At 37.3% G+C, this 21,610-nt stretch overlaps 1 protein-coding gene across 1 annotated transcript in view; it reads right to left on the bottom strand.

Annotated features, from left to right (window-relative positions):
* Positions 1-1,333: 1,333 nt before the first annotated feature.
* NAALADL2 (N-acetylated alpha-linked acidic dipeptidase-like 2) overlaps positions 1,334-21,610 on the bottom strand; it is a 285,980-nt gene continuing 265,703 nt past the window's right edge. The window contains exons 12-13 of the mRNA XM_010572907.1: positions 18,793-18,991; positions 1,334-1,532 (exon numbers count right to left, since the gene is read on the bottom strand). Coding sequence (XP_010571209.1) covers positions 1,334-1,532; positions 18,793-18,991 — 398 coding nt within the window. The remainder of the gene's footprint in view (positions 1,533-18,792; positions 18,992-21,610) is intronic.

Genomic DNA, 21,610 nt, shown 5'->3' with positions numbered 1-21,610 from the left:
TTAATTTTTTAAGCTCTAACCTCAGAATCATCTGAGATTGTAAAATTCTAAACCCAATAGGGCTTAACAATTTCAACTGTTTATATTATTAAGACCTGCAATTCTCAAGTGTGTATATTATCCCCTTAGAGGTTAGGACACTGAACCTCCTGATCCTTTCATTCACAGATTACTTCAGGCCAACAAGGTAATGGTCTGATTACAGCCTTTGTATAGGGCATCCACCAATGCAAAACAGATTTGAGTTTTAGCCCTGCAATATGCTTCATCAGCTTGTGCCTTCAGAGGTGAATTCCTGGTTCTACAGTAGGGAATGAATTTATGTTTTCCTTGTGCTTTTTTGACAACAGTCCAGGTCCTATATGCCAGGCACTACTGATGGAATGATCCAGCCTGGAAAAGTGGGTGGTGCGGTTGAGTGGTGGAATCCCCAAAACGTTCCCAGAACTTTGAGGTCTTCTTTTCATTTATTGCTTTCTGGAAATTTAGAGAGACCTTGAAGTGGGCTGCTTTGTAATGCATAAACTTACAAGGCTTGCAGCCTTATAAGACCAGGCAGTACTTTAATTTAACATAAAGATTCAAAGTATTTTTGTACAAGTGTAACTACCGATTCAAACTTTTCAAATCATTTGAAATCATCACAAAAATTTTCTCTCCAAGAATTACTAGAGAAAACAACTCTCTTTTTCATACAGAAATGGGATAATCAAAGTTTATCTGTATTCTCAGAACTGAGGTATTTATTGTTCCACAGGAGTAAAGATGTTGGATTGCACCGGTAAGGGTGTTTTGTGCATTTCCTGATTAACTCCAGTGCTGGATACCCAAGGAAATGCCACATCCTTCAACTACTTACTCTGAAAGGAGTAAGGTAGAAGATGAATTTGCTGAGGAAGTTAAGAAACACAAGAGTATACCTAAGTCACATTCTTCTGACAGAGTAGGCACGGAAAGCTCACCTGGGTATACATCTGGGGTGTCTCAGAACCTGGTCTTCAGCATATTGCAGGACTTGGTACTTTGCAAGATTGAGCTCTCAGTCATAAAAATATATTTTACATATAAAAATACAGCAGATGTCCTTCCAAAAACCCTATCTTAAGCATTATTCCCTCTCATTATGTTTTATACATTCAGAAACAGACATTTGAGATATATTGTGAACAGTGCAAAAGACTGTTTTATATTTATAAAAACACTCACTGCAGTACCTTTAAGCGCCAACTGAAAGAAAAATTGAGGAAGGTTTCACCCTCAGAGAAATTCTGGTCCAAGTCGAACTTTTGTTTAGCAAGTTGTAAACAAATGTCTTAGAATGCAGAGAATCCTCTCATTTCTTTCCAGCTAAGGTAGTCTCAAACACATCAAGTCCTGCTTTGAAGTAAACCTGAGCTGAATTGATGCTGTTCAGCACCTCTGACAAGGCTGCTTGAATGGTCTCATTTGACTGATGCAGTTTGCAGTGCTCCAGTGCCTCTAGCAGTACTGAAAACTGGCTTGTCCTTTCATCCAGTCTGTAAAGAATATTTCTAAAAGAGAACAATGGAGAACGGTAAACTTTTTACTCAAAACAATTCATCAGAAGTCATCAAGAAACTCTGCAAGTATCAGCCCCACTTTACAGATGATAGATATTATGCACAATAAAGCTGACCCATGGCAAACTGCAAGACAACTGCATATTTATTACGGCTTTGTAAACTGCATCTGTTCATTGATCTAGGTGTAGATACATTGAAACATTCACTACATCCGTCAAAGAAATCTCACATTCCTCTTTGACCATTCAAGATTTTATTCAAAATCATTAGCCTAGACCTATCACACCCCTCATGAAGTATTTTGTGTCTCAGCCGGATTCCATTTATTCCCCTCTAAAAAAGTTTGGTTGTTACTGTGGATCCTAGGCATGGATTTTTTTTTTTTTTCCTATCTGCTCCTGTTACTTATTTCACACTTCAGAGGTGAAATTCTAGCAGCATTGAAGTCAATGGTAAAACTCTCATTGCCTTCAGCAGAGCCTTTATTTCGTCAATAATCCTTTGTGGCATCAGAACTAGAGCAACCCATCTTTAATGTCACATACTTGAGGAAGGAAATAAATGGAACATACAGCCAAACCCTTATGAAATGAAATCTGTGTTTTCCTATAATATCTGCAAGACTTTTGAATGGCTCATATAAAAACACATGCAAAGTAATGTCTGATCCCTTGGAAATGTTATCTGCATGAGGTGTTGAAGGCTCAGAATTCAAAGCTAGTCAGTGATTTCAATGAGACTCTTTAAAGCAGGCTATAAATGTTATCTAAAAACAGGTGGAATCATTACCCTAATTAGAAGAGCATGTAAATATCATAAATCTCCACCCAGGAGCCCCTTTGATTGTAAACAGAAGCGAGTGAAATTCGAAACAGCAAAGCTATACATGATTCGCTGCAGGACCTTATCCTTAAATACAAGGCAGGTGTTCAGGGCAGGGGAGAATTTGTTTCACAGAATGAAGCCAGCAAGAAAGCAGGACAACTTAGATACTCCGTCAGTAACCTAATCGCATGATAGAACAGGCCCAATGGCAACTCCAAATTAGTATTAAAACTGCCAAGTACCTTCAAGACAGATGACCACAAAAGTGTATCTTATATTATATGAATCATCTGATTGCCAGTCTACAAGGGAAAATGGTAATGAAGTAACCCAATAAATGACACCACAGAACATCTACAATATTCTGCCATGTTTTCCAGTTTGAAAAAGTGTTTTTTTGCATGAGGGGCAATGTTTTTCAAATATTTTTCAAAAATATGAAATAACTCCTATCCTCGTAACACAATTTTTCGGTCTTTATGTTTTTACCTTCCTGTAGTGGGCATACATCCAAAATCAGCAATGCACAATAGGAAAGGTAAGCTTTTTATCCCGACAGCAATACATCTATCCATTTCAAATGTTCCGCAATGCAATACATAGTAGTAGGAAATGGTTTGAATCCAACACTGCAGTAGGATGATAGCTTCTTTAAATAGACCTTTAAATAGTAGGTCATCACTGACCTAGACCATTTAGAGTGAAACAGGTTAGAAGCACTTGTAGGAACAGCTCAGCAGGGACAGAAACCTCCATCAAGAGGACAGTAACAAGAGGACAGTAACAAGCAGACGTGGCAATAACTTCTTCAGCTTGCACTGCGGCAGCCAGAGGACAACTGCCTGCTTCCTCAGTTCTGAGCTGATGCTACTGTTCCTTGAGACTACAATGCAGCTTACGCTCAAAGGTGACTGAATTTATATTACGGACTGTCCCTAAAGCGTCTCTGTGATACAGTAAATGAAAACTGTGTACACTGAGAACCAGATAAATTCTTGGTTGGTTGGTTTTTAAGGATAGGCTGTGCTATGGGAAATACTGTAGTTTTCAAAGCAGGGATTGATTTTGCTCCCTCTGAAATCAATTCAGGGACTCCTGCTGAGATCAGTGCAAGCAGAACCAGGCTTCTGAAGAACCCTCCTCTACAGTTCCCATAGTTCACAGGGAGCCAGAAGCCTGCTCACAACCCCTCAAAGCCCTTGAACAGCAGGGGCAATGCTGGAGATAATCACATTACTTTCAGGAGGCATGTAACAGTCTTATCTGGTTGCTGGTACCTAGAAGAGTTTGAGTGAGCTAGAATTCTGCTCCAAATGCCTACAACACTGGCATCTTGATCTGCATTAGGATCCCTCTATTCCTTATTGGGGGTAACGTCAACTAATAAAAAAGTCATAATGCAACAACCATCAGCACAGCAACACTAACTTAGATTGCCAGAAATCAGACTTTAAATAGAGGATGACCTGAAGACTGGAACATCTGGGAACTGCCAAGAAAACATTTGTGGTGAATAGGAACAGATCTTCTCCTACCCTATCTTCAAATGTGCTCTGAACAAGGCACACAGGCTAAAAAGATGGTTTACTTTCACATACAAGGATGTTAATACAGTTTAGCTGTACTGCTGTGGTTCTGGAATCACAGGTGATGCCATAGTTAATCCACAGGCAGGTGATCCACTGTAAAAGACAAGTATTCCTAGCCCGTCCCACCTGACGACGGAACAAATCAGTGTCTAATGAGAAAAGCTTAGTTGTTTGATGAATGAAAGAGACAAGCAGTCTGCTGTCATAATTTAAAAGAATATCTTAACTTTTGCAATGGTAATATGACTGGCATAGCTGATTGCATGGTATGACAGAAGCTATTTGTTATTTTTATGTATGCAAATAATAGTAAGTAACATTATACGGCACCTGTTTTTTCAGATTTTCTGCTAGGAATTCTCACCCGGATCTTACATTTTCCAATTACTTATCTTTGCCTGGCAAGCCATGCTACCCCTTTGTTGCATAAAATGATTTCTCTCTTTATGCATGTTCATGAGAGTCAATTTATACAATTTTACTTCTTATCTCTGTCCAAGCTTCATCAAATGAAAAAATGGCTAGTCCAGTTTATTACTTCCAAGCCTTTACAAGTCAGAAAAGCATTTTCATTAAAGATTACACATGAATTGAAAAATAAAATCCAGCCATTTCATTGGCACAAGATATCACTATGTGACCACAACATGCATAATGATACCAAAAGACTTTAATTTATACTGTGAAATTCAATTACTTAAATGTTCCTTAATACAAATTGGTTTTGTAGCGTATACCTCTAAAACAACAATTCCAGCCTCTGGCCTAATTGCTTAAGTATCTACCTTTATCTTTAACTATTTTGATTTTATAAATATAATTCACACAGTCAGCCTGACCCATACAAAACAAAAAGAGACTCCTAAACAGAAAAATGCAATACATTATTGATGACACTAATGAAATTACAATACACATCATTCATCTTAATGGGCTTGTTTCAATGACACATCACAGTGACCTTAAAAGTGTAACAGTGAAGTAGCAAACCTAATTAATAACTTCAGGCAGTACCACTGAAAGAGGTAAAATGGCTCCAACCAAAAGAATCAGCCTTAGCAAACTAAGGCAAAGAAAACTATAAAAATGAATTCTAAAAGAACTACTTCTACAAATTTTATGAGCCCTTTGAAGGCCTAGGAACATAAGTATTATTGATCAAAATAATGCCATTAAGAGTTAAATGCTGTTTTTCATTATCACAAATAAGGATGCAATGTCACCCTCACCAGACCACAATGAATTTGACAAATTCTTGAATGACAGATCACACTAAAAACATACTGACTTTAACATAACTTCAAACTATTTTGCAGCTTATAACAACTGGACAGTACAAGATGAAACTAGATTACTACATTGTTCTTGTCATGAAAAAGGATTTTTTAGCTTACAAGAAAAGTTTGTGTGTGGGTAATGTACAACACAAGCTGAATTATTCAGGTACTTACAAATAGTCTCCTATCTAAGAGCTTACGTTTGAAATTTTGAAAAGTAATTATTAAATCATTAGGACATGATGGTAAGTATATAGCCCCACATGAAATGAGTGCAGGTTTTCTCTGTGGAATCACATTAGAATTGTTTACAGATAAATGCTATGGGCAGCCTCTGCCTACTCTAGTTATAACACCATGTGCTGTGACTAGAGATGCTTCAGCATCCTCACAAATTCAATTTCATAAATCCCTGAACTATTTTCTCTTGTACTCTCCAAGACAAAAAACACACCAGAACAGGGATTCTCTTCATTTCCCTTTCTCTTGATAATGTTCAGTTTTGAATGCACTTTTCTTACATCTAGGAGTTTGTTTTCATTCACGTTTGTAAAACATAAAATATTATTAACTTGGTAAATAAATAAATGCATTCCAATAATAATATTTACGTGTTGGGACTTCCAGTTCCACAGGGTGTTTATTTATTGCAGGACATAAAAATATTACAAATTCTTCTTCCCTGGAAACCGCATGAGCTGATTTATACTAGTTTATTTACATTAGTTTGTACCTCAGAAAACTTCTTGCTGAAGGTACAGAAAAAGCTTCCCTTCTTCCTCTGGGTCCCTTATCCTTTTGATCTCCAACAGTGCTTCTCCTTTCCTCTCTTTTTTTAAAAAAACTTTTTGACACCCACACACATACAGTTATTTTATCTTACCTATTTTACTTCACAGCACTATTGTGGCAGAAGGTTTATAATTATAAAATTATAGCTGCTAGCCATGTAAGACTAAGTTTTATCAGGGCATAATTTATGCACTGGTCAATTGTCATTACATCTTATTATACCTGATCCAGAGGAAAAATTTTTTCCTACAATGCCCATTTCTTGCTGGATCGAACGGTGGAATTCACTGGCTCTGGGGCCGAGTGATCCAACAAGATGCACGTGAGCAAGGAAGATGGGGATATGGCAGCCAACCTTTTAGGGCAACTTAGCTGTAAATGTCACTATTCTTTCACTGTCCTAAGTCCCCACAAACTCAGCATGTCATATTTAAGGATCCTGTATCTGTAATACGTTGTTCCTAACTTTTGTTTGCTACATATCCTATCCTTTTTTAAGAGCCATCAACTGCCTTCACTTAGTGCTCTCATTTATAGGACTGCAAATTGTTCTACCGGTATATATTACAGAAAGTGATATATTTAAAACATGTAGACTCAAAGGTGAATGTCTTCCAGAAAGATATGTATTTGCATGCTATCAGCAGTTGATAAGCTACAGGTAATCTAGATATCAAACCTAAATAAAGTCTAACCAACTGAAAGGCATTTCAAAGGCACTGTTATGTGACAGTGGTAAACCAGATAAATTCTGTCCCTGCCAGATAGAAATTTATTTTGCATAAGAGACAGGAGTTAGGACACCTCTAATTGAGTCAGTTATGGCAAATGGAGGTTATGGTAAGTCTCCATTTAACAAAATCCTGTTGGGACATAGGACTACAAGAACATAATTATTCCAGGTTTGAGTTCATTTCTGAGAGGCCAATTTAGAATAGGGCTTGTTAAAAAAAGAAATCCTGGTTTTGGCAGCTCTGTGAAGCGTCTTGAGGCTTGGTTTGGCTTGACTGCCTGACGAATAAACAAAGGAAAAAAGAGGAGTCAAACTGGAATGATAGCTGGTTACAAGATACATTATCTTTTATTTCCCTACAGTTATCTTTGATCACAGTACTTTTTTTAAAGATAATGAATGCATTGCGTAAAACACACTAATCTCTTATGAATTATTGCTAAAGCCTAACCCTAACTCTAGCATAAATTTCAGCCAGATGGCCCTGACCAGCCTTACCTGCCGCTCCCCGGCCGCCCCTGCTTGCCTCGCTTGGGCACTACAGGCATGGCTGGAGCGGCCACTGCCCTGCTGGCCACGGAATCGTGCTTGGCTCCCCATCCGTCAGGGAGCAGCTAGCCCTCATCGCCCCCGACAATCGTCACCTAAACATGTGACCCTATCAGACTTGACTCTATAAACACCCATCCTAACCTTAGCTATAGAGCTTCCCACCTTTAAACCTGTCCTGGTGATCGTTACGGATTCATCTACTAGATTCCAGTTTGCATGTAGGGGTATTCAGACCCCTAAAGAGAAAGGTCTGTTAAAAGAAATGAAGCCGAGTGAAGGTTGTTTGGGGATTTTTTTATGACCAAAACTCAACATTCACAGAAAACACTCACTTTCTCTTCTGTTCTGAAACATATAAGAAAATGGTTCTTTTGATAGTTGAAAAATTACTGTCAACAGAAAAGACTGACATAAAATAAAGCTAACTGAATGTTAATCTTGGTTTCCTGATAATAGGACAGTGCTTTGTGATGGCTTGGGAAAGATTTCAAATGGGATACTGTATCTATGACAACCTGTAGCTAAACGTATTCACTTTCATTAAATAAACAATAATTATGTCATTTCTTCCTGTAATTTTTTATATTTTTGTGGCTTATGATAGCAGAACAGCTTCTAGTATGATATAAAATAACCATGAACAAATGGAAGCTGGAAGCTTGATGCAAGTCATAAAAGGACTGATGTTCTGGAACATCCTCAAAAAAGAATAATAGAGCTAAGTAGTCTGACTAGTTTACAGACTGAGCTGGAGTAAAATCAGGCTTCAATAAAATACCTGTTTGCAAGGGCTGAACATCAACATTACCTTGCACTCACAGTTTTTCCCCTGTTGAAAATTTGCTGAGTTTAGGCAACTTCTTTCTTTCTTTCTTTGGAGTAAATAAGATCAGTAAGAAGAATCAATTCTACAGCTTCAACAGGACAGAATGACTTCACAGAATAGAAGTGGAAAGAAAAGGAAAAATTAGGATGCATTTGTTCTTCAGAAGTTGCAAGCAATTATTTATCACTGCTAAAGAGCAGTCCTCTAATTAATTAGGCATGATTTTCTTTAGGGTTTTATAGAAATTAATTAAGCGATTTTATCTAGAAATTCCTGAAGAAGCCACAAAACACTCTATCAGACTCCTTGCCATAGAGCTTTCAAACCCTATATGCAGCTGATGAGAGAATGATATATACTCTGCAGAAATGTAAAAATTCCTTGACAATCCTTCAATATTTTTTCTGTAATTCCTTAGAACAAGGACTTGCATCTATACTTAACAGTGATGATGCAGTAAACAAAATTAATATAACTGTATTTTAAAACGCTATTTGCTGGCAGCAACTGGTATGAAATATACTTTGTTAAATTTCAAACAACGTAGCTGTTGGTAACAAATGTGGGCATGTTGTTCTTCGATTGATTTATGCTACACTTGCTTTTCAAATGAAAGAAACATATGCTTATGCTGAATAATTTGGAGGAAACTATTTTTCTTTTAAGGATGTCTCAGTCTGAAATACTCAAATTCAAAGCAGATGTGCTACTATTTTGAAGGACTTGAGGGAAGTGAATTAATAAAATTATTTCCAAATGGCTCACAGCTGATGTTCTGAAGGCTTCATAGGAATTTTTATTTAGAAATCATGTAAACCATCTGATTCCTAAGGAGAAATACCGTTTCTAAACAAAGCAGCAAGCAGTGTCCAGTGTTTGATGCAGGAAACTGGCCTGACCTTGATCTCCAGTTCTGATCCTGACTAGGTTTATCATCTTAAGTAACTCCATACCATAAGACGTGAGACCATAATCATTGTAGCCAAAATCACGAAGGTCATTATCGTAAGAGTTAACTATGGATAAAAAATTAATTATGCCATATTATGTTCTTTAAAGACATGCTGAAAGTTATGTTTTTATTACCTTCAATGGCATGCATATACACAAAATTAACACTTTTTAAAATCCCAGTTAGGGTAATTTTCCTGTTAATGATCTCATCACCAAATTTCTAATCCCTATTGCCTGGGTAATACTTTAGTGGGGGGAGCATTATGTCTTAGCTATTTTTCCAATACATTCCACTTATTTTTGTACTATATTTGAGAAATGTTCCTGGCTAATATTTCAAACATACATGAGTGGTTCTTATCTGTCATGGCCAAAAGTGTGGAACCATATATTTCTTGGATCTAAAAAATGTTATCGACCCTACTGTTTATAAGAAAAATGAAATAATGTATAAAATAATAAGTTTTTCATATTTAATAAATTAAAAATGTAATACTTTGTATAACTTTCTGAGATCATAGGCTATTTTTCTCTGTAACTAAATATTCTTGGCTTATTTAGCACCATAAGCACAGATCTGAGCAAGATCTGCCAGCAAGGGAAAATGGATGGAAACTTTATCCTAATCGGAAGACTTGCTATGCGTTGGCATGATAGCTCTGCACTGAGCTCACTGAATAGCCTTCTGTGAAAAGGTTTTTACAGTTAGCAGAACAACTGCTGTGAAATGGGCTAAAACATCTAATAAGGCCACTTATTCAAATAAATGTCATTTTATATATGTGTGTATATATATATATATATATATATATATGAAAAAGGGTTCTTTGCAAGGTCAAGACTATGCACATTCGTGGAAACCATGAGGAATTGTATGTCCTGGATAAAGTCTTGTCTTCAGGACAAACAATGCTGTGTTAAATTACAATAATAATAATATGTACTGTATCAAAACCATAATGGGTCTGATGCATACTACAGACAGAACTCAGTAAGTGTACAAATCAATCTAATTAAAAGGATGGAAGAAAATTCATGAGAAGTGCATAGAGGAAAAATAAATTAAGGTATGTACATCCGGGTTTACCATTCATATCAGGGAAGTGAGAAAGCTGGTTTCCAGCCATGACATAATCCCTAATTACAGTGGTTTTCTGCTTTTGCAGGTGTAACGAAAAGATTTTCATGTTCCCTGTTTAAATAAGCTTTAAAGTCAACCATAATTACATCTCTGCAGATGGCTAATTCAGTAGTATTTATGTAGCAAATGCTCTTTAAATAGTAAAAATTTACAAGACAACAAATACAGTCATTACTTCATGGTCATTACATGTACCGGTGATTCCAAAGGAAAAAACGTTTGAATTGCCACTCAGATGGATCAGGTGTTTTGAGTATGAGTTACACTCACTTTATTGCATCTTCTCAGTATTAATAAAGGGCATAATTCAGCATGATTATCAGTCATAACAAAAATAGTGACCATAGCAGGAATTTGTAAGAGCATTATCAAACTGGTAATTGTTACTGATGCACGCTAGGATAAATGTGCTGCTTCACACACGGACGACTGTTAAAGAGTCAATAACCCAGCAGAAGAAATTCTATCTCTATCTATCCGGCCTAGAGAAAGAATAACCACAGCGCCGTTCAGTCACCCCCAGAGGGGCTGGGAGGACTAGGCCAGGACCCTTCCCAAAGCTGCCCAGTGCACAGAGAATGCTCGTGCTCCTAGAATATTGTTCCTACAGGTCCCTCATGAATTAAACAGTTCCCACTCTTTCCTAACTATGCCTGTTCTGGGGAGCTGCACTGGTCGCAAAAGGTATCCCGGAGAAAGCTTCTTGTGCTATTCAGAGTTACAGCTTAATTTCAATACCACATTATGCTGATCCACTGAATGATCAGATTCATGACTGTATCTTCTTCCAAGTCCCTCAAATCCCATTTTGAGTATCCATACCATCTGAGTGAATAGGAAGTGATCTTAATTATGTTTGGCTTCTGGTAGCCGCTCAAGAGAGAAGAAAGTTCCTTCGTCCTCCCACCCATGCTATACCTCCACGTAACAGTTGGGTACAATGTTTAAATGGAATACAGTGAATAAAATACTTTCAGTCCACCTTATGTCAAGGTTGTTGCTCCAGATTCCGCTAGTGACTTGGATGTATGAATTTGACTCAAATTATGATTTTAAACTGAAATTAGTGTGCCAGACATGTTACTGCATTTTTTTTTTAAAGATAGCAATAGCTATATAAGTGCTATTAGAACCTAGTGTTCAGGATTTGATTGGAAATATTTCTCAGTCTGCACCAACCTAGTTGAATTCACATCATTGCTTGTCATACCATTAACTAACTGGTTTGTCTCTGGTTTTAGGATTAGAAAAAACAACCTGGCAGTTAAGAATTGTAATTATATTCTTAAAAATTTTTTCCTAATTAGGGTGACCTGCAGAGATGACTCAGTCTATTCAGTTTTATGATAAACACCACTTTTGACTATGCTGTAAAAACTCTGGATACGGACTCATCATTGTCACTACTTTTATAAATCCTGGTCACCAGACACACAACATCTATTAAGAGAAGCCTGCAAACCAAGAATGTAATCCTTTCATTCCATGTCTGCTACCAAAGACTGGGAGAAAATTCATCTTCCAAGTAAGCATTAACTAAAGACTTACCAAGCATTGCACAGCATCTCAGATCTTCTGACAGTGCATAGCTGCCACTGTTCACCTATCTCATGAAACTTCTTTTTGCCTTCCCACATTCTGGGGAAGAACACAAAACCATCTTTGGAATATTTCCTGTCATTTTTTTGCCATTAGTACTTCATGAAGTGAGCTACAATGAAGCAAGTCTTAGTGAAACTGTGTGTCACTTCTGTCCTGAATATTGGAGTTCGTAATCTCTAACTTATACTTGCACAAAGTACAATCAGACTGCACAAACACTGTAGAGTTTGAAGGAAGAAGGTAGAAGAAAATGAGAAGATATTTTAGGTGTATGAAATACATTTGGACAAATGTGTATCAGAGACAAGGGAACTGAACAAGAACTGCAGAGCCAAGAAATACCAGTGAAGCATTTAGGAAGTGAAACAAGTAATACCACTAACCATAACTCCATTTATAAGATGTGGAACAATTATAGAAGAAAAAGAGATGCAAATTTTGAAAGATACAAGATATTAGGGTGAAAAGTCAGATGGAAAAATCACTGCTGTGCAGTAAGACAAAAATTCATTTATTCTCACTGCATGGCAAAATCTGAGGTATGCTATTCTAAAACCAGCACAGAATTCTTTCCTTCTCCCCGAACATCATTCTAGTACTGTATTTACAAATTGCACATGGCAGATAATATGGAGACAGAATATTATCTACTACTGCCAGTGCAACATGAATTGTCGCAGTGTTTCCCACGCTAAGGATCATCAGCACCATATCAAATCACTCTCTGCTCCGCATAATACAATGCAGAAAAAAAAAAAATTCCACGTGTTTGGTCCATGCCGGTCAAAACTGTCTCCAACAATACAACAAAATATACAGAAATATTTCTTACTTGAAGCCACAAATGAAGAGTTCAAAACAAAAACCCAAACCTGCGAAGAGTTTATACAATGAGACAGAATTATTATCTTCTGTAGAAACTCTTGGCTGAAGTGTTTTGGTTTTTTTTTTTTCAAATGACATTGCACTACATGTTTACCCATGTCACTGTTTAAGATTAGCAGGATATTTGCATCTTTAATGCTTGTCCTCTGTAAATCCAATGAGCAACTTGTTTACACATGGAGATTTAATAAGGACTTTAATTTTCCTACTGAACGTATCTCTAGAAACTAGAGTCTTAGGGCATGTGAATTTTGACACCTGAGAATCTGCTGCAGTTTATCAGCAAAACAGAAATAAATCCAGTAGACTCTCTACATATGTCAGGAATGTATATAACGAATCTCAATCTGAAAGGAAAACATTTGTTCTGGTGAACAACAAACACTTGAGTGGCGTGACATTAGCAATGATGCAAATTACCTTTTTGTGTGGTGCTAAAAGCATCTTTTGATTGTTCTTTCATTTCATTACAGCAAATTCAGGGTGCACAATCTATCATTGCTTATAGTGAGTATTTTATTCAGTGCATTATAACATACTGATTTGTTGTAATTTTTTAGCCCAACAAAGTGTTAATGTCACACCTGTGTATCCATGATAAGAAAAAGCAAAAGGAAGAAGTTTAACTTGCGCAAATGAGCAATAAAAACTGCTGGAGGTCTTTCTTGAAAATACAGATTGTTTTCAAAATCCTTACTTTTCACCTACTTATTACTCAATTCACTCAATTACATCTACTAGACATAGCACAATGGCACTTGCAACAATTCCATAAATAGTGGTAACAGATGTATACAGACTTAATGGACAGGTTTAAGCTTGGTAAGCTAGGATGAAACTCTTAAATTAAAGATTTTACACAAGTTGACTTTGATTCTTTTATGAAATCGTTAAAAGAACTGTCAGTCAAGACACAACTGATGCTTAAGCAATGGCCTGTTAAGAATAAAAGCCACCTAACTGGAGCAGAAATGACAGCCTGAGCCCTTGTGTGCCTATTTTGGACTTTACTTTCAAAGACCAAAGACACAAAGTGTTTTTAGTGACTCTTTTAGATGTAGAAATTTTGGTGGGAGCATCACAGGGTATTCTAGGAACACTGCATACTTAATACTGGATCCATCTAGTATCAACAGCATCCATCAGATATGAACATTAAACACGGACCTGAAGAAATCAAACACTTCCAGTAAGAGAGGGCATCTTACTATACTGACTGTCCTGTGCCTGACACTCCATGAAGTTTTGTTGTTTATCACATTTCTTTGCAATATTATTATTCATTGTTCCAACGCCATTGAAGTGCTATGCCTTTCAGCAAAAAGACACAAGCTCTCTGTGTGAATACCTAAAGGAGTGTGCACACAGACTTGACAGATACATTAGGCTGACAGATTGTCAGAGGCTGTGGCGATCAGCAAATACAAGAAATATAATAAAATATACGAGGAACAGGGGGAATGGTCTTACTCAGTCTAGGCAAACATAAGATTTGAGCTCAGTATTTATAAACACCAGGAAGATACATGCTGTCTTGTTAGCCGTGATACTGCCGGTGTCAGTGTTTTGGCAGGTATTTTCATAGAGGGAAAAGCATGCAAAAGCATGACAGTAGACTTTTAGAGTCTAAGAGTTTTAAGGATTAGCTGATGCACAAAAGATTCAGGAAGGAGACAAAGAGGAGACACATCACTCAGCATGGACGCATTTGCCCAAATACCTAACTTACAAACATTCATTTACAGAAATTAATTTTGTTCGCTGTCAGAAGCCATGCAGAGATCTGGTTAATCAGAATCAGAAGAGGTGTCAGCTAGTACTTCCTTGACCTTATCAGACAAGCTGCTTTCATTCTAGGGAAAGAGCCCCAGGTCTTTGCTTCCATCTTTGTTTACTGCTGAAGCACCCTTTGTTTAGAATACAGAGATAAAGCATCTTCTCCTGTCCCTAGCAGGCAACTACACCCGCTTTACTGAATGCTGATGAGGATAAGAATTTGGGGGTTTCTTACTATGTATCAGCATTTATAGAATCATCTTGTATCTCTGCTGAGGCTGACCATCTCATTGAGAGGACAATATGTTTGAGATCATATATTTATTTTTTCCTGTCTACGCACAGTGCCTAAAGTAATGGAACCTCTGTTCTTACCTTAGCTTCGTACATGTCACTGCAGTGTAATCGATGGTTATTAGTACTAGTATCAAAAAAATAACCATCAGAAAATATACAGAAATGTTCAGCACAAATATACATTGTAAGAGTAGAAAGCAAGAAAATGGCTAGAGAGAAAAGAAACAAACATACAAATTTCTACTGATTATTCCATTAAAATAATGACAAAATATAAATCACAAAATTATCAATATTACGATTATGTTATGAGATGCAAAGGCAAATAAATGAAAAATACCAATAGCTATCCTATTTTGTTCCTAAACATTTATTTTGGAAATAGAAAGAAGTCTACCCAGGGTTACTATTGGGAATCGCAGAAATTCTTCAGGTACAATAAAACTCAAGAGATTTTGTCCTAACCCCAAATCAAGCTCCACGGTAATCTTTGCAAAGCAGGATAACATTTCTCAACCTACTATTTTTCATTCTGCCTAAATTTCTGGATAAGGCTAAAATACCCTGATGAAAGCTGTACTTGTATATTTCCAGTTCAGTTGGAAATAGAATATCGTGGGGAAAGTAGGCTGTTGTCAAATTTTCAGTTCAATGTCATGACGTTCAAGTAAGGATAATCATCTGAACTAGAGTGTTTACTTACACTGTATTGAACAACTTGCCAACGTCAATCATCATTACTTAAATTTAGTCAGGATATCCTAATATAATTATAAAAAATTAAAGTAATTTGAATTCTGTTAGTAACTTTGAATGATTTTATTGCTCTTTATAGATGAATAATGCATCAATTACAGCCCAGTATTGCCCTATGACACAGACTGGAATGAGGCATCTATTTTTTTAAGGACATACATACAGTAAGAGACTGCAGCTCTGGCAATGAGTGTACAAACTATACAAAAAAAGATATAGAAAAGATGTATTAGTTCCCCTGCAGGGGACAAACACAAGGAGGTTGCAACCCACCTCCTGAAATAAAGAAAAAAAATCCACCTTTCTTTTTAATTCAAGTTCTAGAAGAGAAAACATAGTATAGATCCAGAGAGCTGTGAATTAGGACAAACACAAGCCTAAAAATGATGCCTCAACTTCAGCAAATTTGTCAAGTACTTTGATTGAGGTTGAGTATATGAGTCCAAATGGGTGTACAGGAAGCAATCATTTTTTCATGAAGAATACGTGCTTTACTGTGCACACAAATTCTTCCTTCAGAAGGCTGTAAATTACAGTATTTATGGAATCTTAATGATCTAAACACAGTTGGAGCCTGAAGGTCAAGGCTGCAAACTGCATCCTAAATTTCTGTTTACAGATGAAGCATAGTATTTATTGCTGCACTGCTTGCGCTGCTATAGTTAAAGGGCTGCCAGCATTTCCATTATAAACCACTATTTCAGGGGTTTATAACTTGCCCATCAATCTTCCAACTGGGATGAAACATGGCATACAAGGTCCTGGCTGTGAGACTGATTTTTTTGTTTGTTTTCTTTACCAAATTACAAAAAGAAAAACTTAAAAGTTACACAAGCAAAAAAAAGTACATCAGGTTTTTCAAGTACTTCCAGTGTTCCTGTGATATCAATTATAGCTTCAGAACACAAGATAGATTCACATAACCGCATCAATTAATAGAAGGACTTTCAATCCCTGAAAAGTGAAAAATAACCCAAATAAAGACATATTGTTAGATGCTTTTCTTGAAAAGAAACCATACTGCAGATTTTTAATGGCAGGAACGGAAATCAGAAATCTATCACTGTCCTGGATTCTGTTTGCATTAAAGGTAAATGTACACTACAATTACACACCTTGGCACAGTGCAAAGAATGCATTCTTTTTAAATAAGTATTTAAATGATGATACACAAGGTGTACTTTACTGTTATATACTCCATACGATGTTAGGTAAAATAGTTCAGAATAAAGGCAAATCCAATGTTTTTCCACAAACTCTGAAGTAACCTTATCGTATACTGTTAAATCTTGTATCAAATTTAATGGAATCAGGAGGGGAAAAATTAGAAAATGTTCACTTCCACACTATCTAGTTTGCCAGTGGGAATACTGTGCTCTATGCCGAAGTATTGCTGAGAGCAGGAAGGTGAAAAATTTAATTCACATTATACCTGCATATCTAGCAATTACATCTTGATGAATAACAAACTTAATACTGCAAGCACTGCAAGAATTTAAATATTAGAGAAGACCTCAAAACCCCCTCTTATTGGAATCCTAAGTTTTGGCATAATTTATTTTTACAAGTAAAACAATGTGCCGTTGCGATGCAACACAGACACATTACATTATATTAAGCAGTTTTACAGCTCCTTTGCAACACCATACCAGTACAGACAAGAAAGACAGTAGTGCAAAACCTGGAATATTAGACTTTATTTATCACATTTTGGTTTATTTCTTTATATTATAAATCCAGTCACAGCAGCAATGAAGTAAATTAGTCCCTCCCCAAATATCATTATTATATTTTCTTTATTATAGCTGTAGGGATTTTATTCACTGACACTGTTGAGTTCACCTTCCTTTTTTTTTCTTTTGTTTTTGTTAAAAGGTGACTGCATTTGTTTTATAATATTCCTAATGCTTGGAAGAATCTCCTCCTGATGCTGTAGATTTCTGCTTTTCTTCCAAAGTCTACCTCTACCATCTGTCTATTTTGTGCCCGCTTGAAACAATCGCTTGCACGAGACATTTGACAATTCTTCCCATCAACTGCAACAAAGTACTGTTTTATTACTTTAGTTAGTTCTGGTTGCAAGTACATTTATATTCCTAAATAACACAGATGCGTCATTCACTCCTGTGTCCTGGCCCCTGTCTGTCTCCTGTGTATGGATGTCAGTTCACTTCCGAGCTCTCTTTTTGGAGTATACCAACCAGTTTCCCCTAAAGTAAAATCTGGGTATGGCTTTAGGGACAGTTTTACTTGGGGAAGCCTCCTCCAAATGGGCAGTATGGATGAGCCATTGGCTATCTTCAGACACAGAGCCCTTCAAAATAATCCCAGCAGGCCCAGTGAAGTCAAACAGCCCACATATGCCCTCACTCTATAGCCCATGGCATTCAAGACTTATCCCTGGAATCAAGCTACGAAACACTACATTGATGGGCTGCCATACAGTGCCTCAGACAGTTTGCAATGAAGCACATGCACACACTTTATTACTTCTCTGAACAGCCAGAGAGCCAGGCATTACTCAGGGCAGGCTTGGCCAATTCTTGCTTTTCAAACTTCTTTTAAGCTACTGATTGCCACAGTTTCTTTTGTAGAGGAATCTATGGTGAGAGATACAGACCTGTAGACTTCTTTCTTAGAAAGTGAAAGATGGAATGATTATGACATCTTAAAATCAACCTGGGTAGTACAGCCGAATACATATTGAAGAGTAATTTTAACCAGAGACAAGATGTTATGAATGGTGACTAAGACCCTCTCATTCACTCTACTGTACTGCTTTTGACTGGTTGAAATGCACCCAAGAACACTGCTGTATAATTAAATATGTTAAATAATGCTACACGGTATCTTGTATAATTCTGAATCTTCAATGAACTGTAAAAAGTTTTAAATAAAATATAGGTGGAGCTTGTCAAGCAGTATTAGACTTCAAAATATTTTCTTCTTCTAAAAGCTTACTGTACCGTCTAACACAAGTATCTGTTATGCTGCCTGAGTTGCCATCAAACCGTACATCGTTAGCAGTGATGTCATGACAGAAATGCTACAGTGCTGCATTCTAATGACCTCTTGTGTTGTAATGAATTAATGTTTTCTGCAGAAAGGATGAGATAGGAAAAAGTAGCTTTGGTCTTGCATACTCACTGAGATTTTTTTTTAAAAAGAGCGTGACAGTTTTGAAAACCAAACAATGCGAGATTACCACTTTAGCCCAAATGAAGAACATGTTGAACACTGTACCTGTAAAGTCCTGGAGGAGCTCGATGAACCAGGAAGCTTTTCTCCAAGCTTTGTAGCACATCATTGAGCATCCTGACTCTGATAGGAGCTCGCTCCTTGGGGTCATTAGCTGGGCGCATCTCATCGGATTGGAACAATTCTGCAGTGTCCCTCAAACGTGATGCCACTGCAAGCAGCTGAGGAATGTCTGCTTCATCACCTAGGAACAGTAAGAGCAAGACAGTTGCCAGCAATTCGGAGAACATCACTTACTACTCTTGCTTACAAGTCAAAATTAATAGTCCAATTAAAATCTGAGCCTCTTTTCCCTTGTGAGAATTATGTAATGGATCAAGGAAAGCTGTTGATCATTGTGCATAAGCAGTGATCTATTTTTCAAAGAAGATCAATTTGGGCTGTGATGTTTTAAGATGTAATAAGCTATGAGGAATGATTTTGGGGTACAGCTTGAAATCTACCATTGGGAAAACAGGCATGCAGGAAGCAATGGTTATAAATCAGTAACTATAACATTTCCTTTTGAGACAGAATTTATTCAGTGCCATTTGATGCTATTGCTCTCAGGTCTGAAAGCTTGTGCTTGGGTTCCATAAGGACTGCTGTATAGAAAATTGTAATATGTAGAGTTTAATTGAATTTTGTTCAACACTTTAGAATCCTAGAGTTTAACAACAGTTGTAGATGGGTTGTGAAATTGTTCCTCTTAATCACTTAAATCATATGCCAATAAGCCAACTAACATTTTAATTGATATCCAAATGTATATTCTAATCCAGTCAATACTTTCAAAACTTTTTAAACTTGGAGTGTTTGTAATCCTACACAGACACCAAAAGAATAAAATCCCACAGCACTTTGGAGCACATCACTATTTCGGTATTTCCCTGTTCGTAGTCCAGAGAAAAGAATGTGATACATGAATTGGAGCATTGTGAATGTGCAGTCTATTCCCACCTGCAGCGCAGGTGAAGAGCATGCCCTCCTTTCCCAGTGTGTGCATACACTGTGTTAATTTTTACAAGCACATGGAGAGAGAAAGCAGAGTCTGAACCTGATATAGTCAAAAGTAACATCGGTCAGCAAAAACATTTCCAGGATGCAGAAATTATCTTTAAGGCCAAGATTCACTTTGCCTATTAAGGACAAGAAAGTCAACTACCCTTAGATCTTTCAAATGATGATTTAATCAAAACAAACCATTCAGCTTTAGAAGCTGTCTCGCCTTTAGTTGAATGTACAAACCTCAGTGAGTTCAGTATCCTAGTGCCTGAGATGATTAATCCAACAAAGTGGTTCAAGACACAAGTCAAATGACTACTAAAGGTCCTTGTCCAATAGATATATGAAGAGATCAGAAACAGTAAATGGTGAACATTAACTCATTTCTCAAACTACTTATGGATGGAGTCTGAAAAGTAAGCATATAACAGGAATGGAAAAGCAAATAGATACAACTAAGAAATTCAAGGAAACACCTGAATATGACATATTCTCCCTCTCGTATGGAAAAAGAGATTTGCTGTTGGATACATTTCAGCAAGGGGAAAGGAGTTCATAGATCCGCACGCACTCCTGCCATTCAGCTGACTAACGCATTCCAATCTAGCAAAATACGAAATGATCAAAAATACATGGAGAGACAGATGCTGGTGTGAGAGAAACTGTCAGATTTCCTGAGCTATCAAGATGAATTTCAACAATGAACAGAAGATCCCTGTGGGAACAGGAGTGAGAGAAGATGGTTTATGTCTGTCTTGGCTTGGGACAAGGTTGCTTTGTCAATGGCTCTTGACCCGTCCACCTTTCCCTAATTAGAATGGGTAACAGGCACTGTAGTACCTTGATGTACAGGACTGGTATCTTTCTGATTGAGTCTGGAGTAATTTAAAGTCTGATTAAGTTAGGTTGATGCCTCAGAAAAATACACTCCCGGCATATAAACTTGGTACATTTGGGATATTTTGCAAATATCAGTATCCTCAATTTTCAAATCTCAGGCAAACATCCTGTACAGCTGAAGAAATTCTGATTTCCATGCATAAAATCCAGGCACTGTGCATACCTTACTATGGGACTTGTGTCAGTATGGAAAGGTTTAAATTCACCCTGTTAGAAACAATCCTTTGGTTTCAGCAAAGCACTTCATATTCCAAGTAACATACAACATTTATAATTTTTATTGTGAGTATTATATAAACATTTGTAAATCTCAGCTATGCCTTTTCAAGAGGGAAGGTGAGATAAAAGGAAAATACATCATTCTCTATTTGGAAATGAAGCCAACCAGACCACCCTTTTAGACATAAAAATCCTGTAAATGCTCAGTCCTTCTCCACAGCATATATTTTGCCCCTAAACCAACTACATAGAATCATAGAATGGTTTGTGTTGGAAGGGACCTTAAAGATCATCTAGTTCCAAGCCCCCCCGGCCATGGGCAGGGACACCTTCCACCAGACCAGGTGGCTCAAAGCCCCATCCAGCCTGGCCTGCAACACTGCCAGGGATGGGCCATCCACAGCCTCTCTGGGCAACCTGTTCCACTGCCTCACCACCCTCACTGTGAAGAATTTCTTCCTTACTTCTAATCTAAATCTCCCCCCTTTCAGTTGAAAGCCATTACCCCTTGTCCTATCCCTACGTACTCTTGTAAAAAGTCCCTCTCCGGCTTTCTTGTAAGCCCCCTTTAGGTACTGGAAGGCTGCTCTAAAGTCTCCCCGGAGCCTTCTCTTCTCCAGGCTGAACAGCCCCAACTCCCTCAGCCTGTCGTCACAGGAGAGGTGCTCCAGCCCTCCGATCATCTGCCCGGCCCTCCTCT

The sequence above is a fragment of the Haliaeetus leucocephalus genome, unplaced genomic scaffold, assembly GCF_000737465.1.
Source record: "Haliaeetus leucocephalus isolate CR32 unplaced genomic scaffold, Haliaeetus_leucocephalus-4.0 Scaffold362, whole genome shotgun sequence".
NCBI classification, from domain to species: domain Eukaryota; kingdom Metazoa; phylum Chordata; class Aves; order Accipitriformes; family Accipitridae; genus Haliaeetus; species Haliaeetus leucocephalus.
Note: the sequence above shows the minus strand (reverse complement) of the source record. Positions and strands in the feature narration are given on the sequence as shown.